The 8,908-nt window shown below is 52.1% G+C and overlaps 1 protein-coding gene across 5 annotated transcripts in view; it reads right to left on the reverse strand.

Annotated features, from left to right (window-relative positions):
- ULK1 (unc-51 like autophagy activating kinase 1) overlaps nt 1-8,417 on the reverse strand; it is a 58,609-nt gene extending 50,192 nt beyond the window's left edge. For 4 of the 5 annotated variants that reach the window (XM_021004325.2, XM_021004323.2, XM_021004326.2 and 1 more), the window contains exons 1-3: nt 7,207-8,417; nt 6,493-6,585; nt 6,045-6,086 (exon numbers count right to left, since the gene is read on the reverse strand). In XM_021004325.2, the coding sequence (XP_020859984.1) occupies nt 6,045-6,086; nt 6,493-6,585; nt 7,207-7,296 (225 nt within the window). In that variant the 5' untranslated portion in view covers nt 7,297-8,417. The remainder of the gene's footprint in view (nt 1-6,044; nt 6,087-6,492; nt 6,586-7,206) is intronic. The other variant, XM_021004327.2, reaches the window with a different exon arrangement.
- Between the last annotated feature and the right edge of the window lie 491 nt (nt 8,418-8,908).

An 8,908-nucleotide genomic window follows, 5' to 3' on the forward strand; every position in this document is an offset into this window, starting at 1 on the left:
CAGGAAGCAAACATGAGAGACTGAGATTCCAACCAAGGTCTCCTGGATTCCGGAACTGTACCATGGGGGTCTCTGCAAGTTATATATTGTGAAGTTACTTCTTCCTGTCAATTGGAGTCAATTACTCCAATCCCTTCATTTCACAGATGGGGAAACTGAGGACCAGAGAATTGAAGTGACCAGTATAGGAAGTGGCACAACTGAGATTCAAACCTGGGATCAGTCCTCTGAGCCCAAATCCAGCCTTCCACACAAATATGGAATCTTGGTGACATTGAAAGGGTTAATAATTCAAACTACCAAAAAAAACCTTTGTCATTTCTATAGTGTGTGTGTGCTTATATATAATTTATATAGAAAAACATTACTTCCAAGGCCAGGATCATAGATTTACAGGCCTTGGAATCCCACCCCTTTGTTTTACAGAAAAGGTCCTCCTGACTCAAGACCCATACCCCTACCTACCATACCACACTTGCCTCTTCCTCACAATAATCCTGGGGGGTAGGTAGCACCCAAGAATTCTGAACTCCATTTTACATATAGGCAAACTAAGGACCAGAGAAACAACTCGCCCCAGGAAATATGACCTCCATTGACAAAAGAGGGGTCATATAACCTCAACTGGGGCATAAGCCCATGATCACTTATACTTGACTTTCCTAAACTTTTCCACATCGGGTTTACACCATTCACGGGGGTAAAATAAAACAGTCTGTGCACTCCCATGACACAGAGACCCCATAGCAGTAGCTGGCCTGCTAACAAACCTAACTGAGAGGGGGTTCCAGCCCCTCAGAACCACACACACACACACACACAACTGAAGACACCAAGCCTGCCAACCCGCCCCCCTTTTTCTTTCTGGGAGACTTAAGTCTCTTTGACTAATAGGATCTCCCAGCCCAGAAGCCAAGGCCAGGTCTGGTGATCGTAGGCCTGAGAGAGCATCTGACCTAGTTAACTCCTTCCTTACCAGCCCCTAACTCCCCCAGAGAAACTACAATCTGGACGCTCTTATCCTCAGGACCCGAGAACATGGTACTAGGGCCCCACCTCAGCCAAGCCTCAGACAAGGACTAGTAGCCATTACCCCCTAGGAAGCACAGTCTAGGTCCCAAGGCTAGCCCCAATTCAGCTGTTTTCTAAAAAGACCCAATACTCCCAATTCTGAGGGTCCCTGCCAACCTGTCCCCTACACCAGAAAAAATAAGCCTTAGTCCCTCCTCTCAGGGAGCTCACATCAGCTCTTGGCTCCAGGGGGCTGCTGTGTCAGTCTAGGGCCTGCACATAGACCCACAACACGTGCAGATGTGCATGCTGGGTTATGGGGGCAGTGGTATGGCCATGACACTTTATCCACTCCAGATAGTGATTCCCTTCTGGGATCAAATATGAACTGTTTGGAATTTAAGGGCAGCGAGGTGGCTCAGGGGATATAGAGCACTGGGGCCTAGAGTCAGGAAGACCCTACCTAAAATCCAGCCTCAGATACTTCCTAGACGCGTGACCCTGGGCAAGTCACTTAACCCTGTTCGCCTCAGTTTCCTCATCTGTATAATGGGCTGGAGAAGGAAATGGCAAACCACTCTAGTATCTTTGCTAAGAAATCCCCAAATGGGGTCACTAAGAGTCAGACACAACTGAAAAACAACTGAACAAAGAGCTGTCTACTGGGAACTGACATAACTTGAAATTTAAAAACTTTTCATAACCAGGCACCAACCTTTTTTCAGCCTTATTGCCTCTGCCCGCCTGCCTGTGAGCAACAATGTTAATAATAATAATGGCAGTTCATATTTATAAAGCTCTTTAGGGTTTCCACATTACTTATTTTTGCTCCTTACAAGGGGCCCTATGAGGTAGATTCCAAGGTTAAGTGACTTGCTCAAGGTCACAAAGTGTCTGAAGCATAATTTGAACTCAGATCTTCCTGATTCCCAGGCACATACTTTAACCACACTGTCTCTCAAAATAAGGATCACAGGTGTAGAGCTGGAAGAGAGCTCTGGAAGGTCCAACTGGCTCATTTTATAGACAGGAGGGAACCAAGGCCCAGAGAAACTTGCCCCAAGGTCACAAAGATGGGAGATGGGATATGTTCCATAGTGGGGGAAAGGCAGGGTAGGGGAGACTGGTGGTAGAGAGGATGAGGGAAGCATTACTTTCAACCCCTCCTCCCTACGGGGAAAGGGGCGAGTATTCAGACAAAAGCTGCCCTAGAGCCCCCAGATTCCACCTCACCTTACAAGTCAGGAATCTACAGGCCCCCAAGGCATACCTCCCATCACCCTCAGGGTTCCTCTGGCTTGGCCTCAAGCCAGGCCCTTACCCAGGGCTACCACTTGACTACCAGAACACCCCTCCAACAGTCCTAAGGCTATTCAAACCAGAGCTCAGGAAAAAGCCTTTGCAAACCTAACCCAAAATGAGATGGGAAAGCACTTAGATCCCCTCTACAAGCTTCTAGCTCTGATATCAGTCTATGAGTTATTTTTTTTTCTTTAAACACAGGAAGAGGAAAATGGGGTTAGGAAGAGCTCACACTTTCCCCTCCAGCCTTCAAAAGAAAAGCAAAAAATTAGAATCCCCAAGTGTGTACATACACGTGTATGTATACACACACACACACACACACACACACACACACACACACATACACACCCCCTCTCTCATTCCAGTCTATGCAGCAAAAGGCTTGTGAGTCACTGCAATCTTGAGGAATTCCCAGGGTGCTGGGAGAACAGGTTAGGCAGGTGCTGTGTCCCTGTGGTGGGGTTAGTCCACTGGTAGCCTATGCTCCCGCCCACCCCACCCACTCCTACCTGGGGGTGGAGATACAAGTCCTCAAGGTGTCAGAGCTGGGGATCCCCCAGCTCCCAGGGCCTCTGGCTCCAGAGGGAGCTGTTCTTACAGAGGACAGACCTACCCAGGTACTAAAGATGGGAACAGGGATGGGGAGAGGGGTGGGCAGAGCCTTCATTCAGCCACCACTGAGAATCCCCCAGGAGCTTGGGCACACCACAGCCACTGTATATCCAGCTTATGGCCAGGGCACCACCACCTCTACTCCACACTGCCCTGGCAGAGGGTACTGATGGGCCTCAGCCCCTAAATCAACCTTTTTTGCTAAATTAAGCAAACAAGAAATAATGGAGAACAATGCATTTGGGGAGAGTAAGTTCAAATCCCAACACACTCCTGTTAGCTAGCTCTCTGTGTAACCCTAGGCAACTCACCTTAACCTCTTAGCTCAATAAAAATCACAATCACTAGCCTCTCAGGTTTTTTTTTTGGGGGGGGGATGAAAACGCTTTGTAAACCTTAAAGAGTCACATAATATATGTGTGTGTGTATATATATATATATATATATATATATATATATATATATATATATACACACATATATACATATATATAAAATATAAATGACACCTATTATGATAGTTCAACCTAATATCCAGAACCACTGGGGCTCAACGATAATGATGATGATGGTGGTGATGATGAGGGAGGAGGCCCAGAAATGGGAGCAGAAACCTGGGCATTCCTCACTGTGTCTGTGGGGTCAGTCTGGGTAACCCAGGGGCTAGCCTCCCCTCTTGGGGGGACAAGCAGGAGCACCTGCCTGACCTGTGTTTCTCTTAAGTACTTCCCCAGGCTCAGAAGGAAGGGAGGGCTGGTGTCTTATGTCCAGGTGTGGAAGTCACAAGACTGGAGGCGGGACAAGACTGGATTTAAAATCCAAACACACTACCTCTCTGACCTTGAGCCAAGGCCCTTCCTCTTTCCTTAAAGCCTCGATTTCCTTTTGTGTAAAAAGGAATTGTGATGATCAAAACCCTCTCTGGGCGGTTAGGTGGTGCAGTGCTGAGATAACTCTGGACCTGGAAAACTGAGATCAAATCTGGCCTCAGACACTTCCTAGCTGTGACACTTCACCCTGTTTGCCTCAGTTTCCTCATCTGTAAAATGAGATGGAGAAGGATATGGCTAACCGCTGTAGGATCTCTGCCAAGAAAACCCCAAAAGGAGTCACAGAGAGAGTCAAACATTGCTGAAACTGAACACAAATCCCTTCCAACTCCCTACCCTCTGAAAAATCAGGTTGACCCAGAGAGAGGATTCTGGACTCCCCCCCTCCTTGCTACTGCCAAGGGAGTGGGTTTGGAAAAGGAGGAACGATAAATATTGGACATGTGTCTAGCATTTTCTCATTTGAGTCTTCTAATAACCCATAGAGAGGTAGATAAAGGTAATCTCCCCATTTTACAGGTAGGGAAACTGAGGGCCAGAGCGGAAATGATTTGCCCATGGTCTCACAAGTAGTTCAGTGTCTGAAGTGGGAATGTAATCCAAGCCTCCCTAATTCCAGGTCCAGCTAAGTAATGGGGAATACAAGAGTTTTGTTTTCATTTTTTATTTTTGTCTAATATTCTAGTCACCTCAAAAGTAACTAAAGACAGTGATTCCACAACAAGGGGGCCATTTTCCCCAAAACCCAATCATTCTGGGCTTCCCAAAGCCAGAGAGAGGAAGTATCACATGCTACATGTATGACCTTGACCAAAAAAAATCTGATCTCTTTGGACCTCGGTTTCCCCATCAGTAAAATAAGCAAGTGGAACTACATAGCCTCTACGGTCCCATTCCAGTTGTAAGTCTGATTCTATTCAGTGATCCAGGTCTAATACAAACTCTTCCTTCTCCCTCACAGGAAAAAAGCAGCAAGCCAGGGAAGAAAAGGTTAATATAGAACCTTCCTTCCCCTCCCCCTCAATCTGTCTTGTGTTGTTACACACCTGTTATGAGATGCCTGAGCCACCCCAGCCCCCTCCCCAAGAGCAAACAGGAGCTGCGCACAGGGCAGAGGGAGGAAAGAGGGGGTGGGCAGGAAGTCCCTCCCCATCTTCGAGGCTGCCTGGGACATGGTGTATTCTGTCCCCAGTTTTCCAGGTATCTGCAAGCCCATGACCCTGGCCCTTCTCCTCTTAAGCTCCACCCAGCCTTCTCAGACAGAGATCTTTACCAGGGCTGCCCCTATCGGTTAAAGCAGCACAAAAGGAGGCCTCCTCCTCCCATCCCCCAGCCTCGCCCCACCACAGCCCAGTCCAACCTGGGGCACCGGAAACTTCCCGTCCTGGGTAAACATGTTTCAAAACCATTAGTCAGCAAGACCAGCTGTCACTGACACAAACACCGAAGCCTCCAATCCCTTCTCTGGGATCCCTAGACTGGGTACCAACTCTGACAGCAGGATCCAAACCCCCCCAATCTCCGACCCCTGCCCCTCTGCCCCCACCCCCAAGCATGTCCAAGGTTCCTGAGCTGCCAAGCCAAAGAAAAAACTGGGGCCTGGGCACAAAGAGCCCCTGCCCTCCCGCTACATCCCCCTTGGCCCTTGGGTGAGGGGCACCGTGGGAAAAGTAGTCTGGCCTCTGAGGGACAGCCCTGGAGACGACACTCAGGAGGGAGGAGCAGAGCCCCTGATCCCGGTACGCCTGGCCATAAAGGAATCTCGCTTTAGACTCTGACGCAAAGAGGCGGCTGGACCTTTGCCAGCCTCCAGGAGCAATGTCAACAAACAGAAGAGAGCCCAGCTGAGGCTCTCTTAAAGGCCCCCCCCCCAGCCGGGGCCCCTCAAGCCTCAAAGACCCAGAAGAAACAGTCCAGGTGGGCTGATAGAAGCTCCTTTCAGCATCCCCCCCCTCCACCCATGAGGCTTTGGAGAAAAGCCCCATTCAGGGCCTTCTCTATCTGAGGGCCCCCAGCCAGGCCCCTGACTAGCACCAGGAAAAGGGGCCAGACACGCACCCGAAAGTCCTCAAGAGACCCCGGGCTCTAGTGTGCCAGGGAACAGCTGCCCACGGCAGCTGGAGGCTCCAGGAAGGCCAAGTGGGCACCAAAACATCTTGTGGAGTCAGCAGAGATCAGCTCAGGCCTGGACCTGCCCCCTCCTTAGGGTAGAGTATGTGGTCCAGAGGCTTCCCTCCCCCCCAACTCAAAAAAACAAAAGACTAGCCACAGAATCAAAATCAATACCTGGAAATCATACAAGGCCACGATATTTTCATGTTTCAATTCCTAGAAAAGGAGAAGAGGTTAAAAACAGATTAAATGATGATAATAAATAGATGTCTATAGCACAATTAAGGCATGCAAAGCGCTGGATAGGGAAAAACCCTCAGTCAGTCAATATAGGAGAATATTAAATTGTTTACCGACAGACTGAATAACCAACCCCGTAAAGAAAGCTCTGAAGGCACTGGCCCCATTTTCCAGATGAAGGTTCAGAAGTTAACTTGCCAAGTGGACAGACAGGTAGGCAGTGGTAGGGCTATTTGAACCCAGGTGTTTCTTCTTTTTAGGTCACAATGGAGCAGAACTTGGGACCAGGACCCCGACTAGCCTCCCCCACAGATATACATATATGATACACACATACACCCACAAACTAAGCCACCAGATTCTCCCAAGCCCCTCCATTCACCTTCAGGATTTTGATTTCCTTCCCCAACAGGGTCTGAGACTTGGCCAGGTTTTTCTTGTTAATGCACTTGACTGCCACCTCCAGATCATGTTTCTGAAACCCAAAGACCCACGTTCTCAGGGAGCCCAGGCTCAGGAGGGCCTACCCCATTTCTGGAAAACCAGGCCCCAACCACAGAGAGACACATTTCCAAGCTTGGTCAAGGGCCTCGGGCCCCCAGCCCCCATCGGGGCAGGTGCCCAAACTTGTCAGAACATGATCCCATTGGCCCAGGTTTCCTCCTGGATCCACCAACAGCCACCTCGACCCCCCCCCAAAAAAAAAGCCAATCTGGGAAGAATTTTACTTCTTAAAGAAGTTCTCCATTGTCTGGAAAGGGGGAGGCAGTGCCCTTTCCCAAGGGGAAAACTGAGCTTAGAGCTGGGGCACAGATGGCTACCCCTCACTCACTGGGGCTGCGGGCCCCCGCACTATAAGGATAACCAACACAACGTCAAAGCCCTCTCTCCTCTGGCTTTCTTCTAAACCCTTATGGAGGAGGGGGGAATGCTAGGGGGAGGGGGACCGTGGCCAAGCCGACTCCAGGGGAAATGTGCTGACTCGGCATCTCTGGGTACAACCACAGGCTCCCCGGCCGGCTGGGGTGCCGAAGGCTGAAACCGGGAAGGAAGGGGGAGGGGGCCAAAGCAAACCCACCCCCACGCCCTTTCTCACCTCTTTGTGCCTCCCTTTAAAGACCACGGCGAAGGCGCCGTGGCCAATGAGGTCCTTCCTGCTGAACTCAAACTTCCCCACTGTCTCCATCCCCTTGGGGGCGTCCGGCACGCAGCTGGTGGGGGGTCCGAGGAAGAGAAGGCTGTGGACGTGGGCTGGACGCAGGAGCAGGCGGCGGGCGCCAGGAGCCAGGGGCCGGATTCCAGCACGGGCAGGCTCACGAATGAGCCCGGGGCTGGCCAGGCCCACGGAGGGCTCCCACGAACTCGGGGTCGCTGGGCCTGTGGCTCCTTTCCCCCACTTCCCGGTCCATGGGCTGCTCTCCCCTTAAGTACAAATGGGTGGGGGGCATTGTTGGCAGCTGGATGGGAAGGGGGCTGGGGGGCTGGGGTCTGTCCTCCTGCTCCCGGTCTTCTCTCTCTGTGGCTTCTTAACTCCGGGCACCCCGAGGATCGAGCCCCGTGGGGAAATGGTCAAAGTCCTCCCGGTTCGGCCCCAGCGCCAGAATCCAGCGAGCGTCTGATGCAAGAGGGGGGGAAAGATGAAAAATAGGGGATAGGGAGGGAAAAAGGACCACCCCCGCCGCCCCCCCTGCACAGGGGCCAGTCCACCTTAAGCAGTCAAGTCCACCTTAAGAGGCGCCAGCCCCCGCTGTCCTTGTTTGTACACAGCACCGGGCGGAGCGGCGAGGTCTGGCAGGGGCGGCCGGAGACCCTCGGCCCGGCTCAGGCCTCCTCTCGTCGGCGGGTCCGGCACCCGCACAGCCCTCCCGGAGCCCTAGACCCTCCCCCGAGCCCCACAAACGCTGCGCGGCCCCCCGCCGGGCCTCCTCCGGCTGACGCGGGGCCGGAGCCTGGGCTGCTGCTGCTGCTGCTGCTGGGGCCGCCGCTGGGCGGGGCTCCGAGGATCCAGATGTGCGGCAGCTGGGGTCCCCCGCGGGCTGCTGCGCTCCGAGCCTGTCTGCGCTGCTGCTGCCGCTGCTCCTGCTGCTGCTGCCGCTGCTCCTGCTCGGCCTCCGCCGCTGCTGTTGCTGCTGCTGCTGCTGCTGCTACTGCTCCCGCTGCTGCTGCTGCTACTGCTCCCGCTCCTGCTCCCGCTCCTGCTCCCTTCGCTGCCTCTCGGCCTCTGAGACAAAGAGTCACTGCCCGCCCGGGCCCCAGAGCCTGGGCCGCCCCGGCGCAGCCGCACTACGGACAGACGGCAGCCAGCCACGGCCCAGACGGACGGACGGGCCGCGGAGGCTGCGGGGAGGGCGGAGACTGGAGAGGGGGTGGGGCCGCGCTGCGGGAGGGGCGGGGCCTGCGGAAGCGCCGGGGGCGGGGCGGCAGTTACTCCCACTCCACCCCCCTCCCCTTGAGTCTCCTCCGCCCCCCCCCCCCCCCCCCCCCGCAGCTGGCCTGGGCACATTCAGGTTCTTGCCCCCAGGCTAAGTTTTAGCCCTTTAGGACAGAAGTAGATCTCATTTTAAAAATATATAAATATATAATTCTTAGAATATGAACCTCATATGGTTGTATAAATAACCAACATTAAAACTAGCATAATAATATAATTTTGAAATACTCAAGTATGCAATTCTTAGAATACATATATAATGGTAATTTTATTATATCATAAATACAATAAAGTAACCAATAATATGAATCTATAATAGATAAATGTGAAATGCACAATTCTTAGAATACATATGCATAATTTTATT

The sequence above is a fragment of the Phascolarctos cinereus genome, unplaced genomic scaffold (genome assembly GCF_003287225.1).
Source record: "Phascolarctos cinereus isolate Bilbo 61053 unplaced genomic scaffold, phaCin_HiC Scaffold_4;HRSCAF=312, whole genome shotgun sequence".
Taxonomy (NCBI): Eukaryota; Metazoa; Chordata; class Mammalia; order Diprotodontia; family Phascolarctidae; genus Phascolarctos; species Phascolarctos cinereus.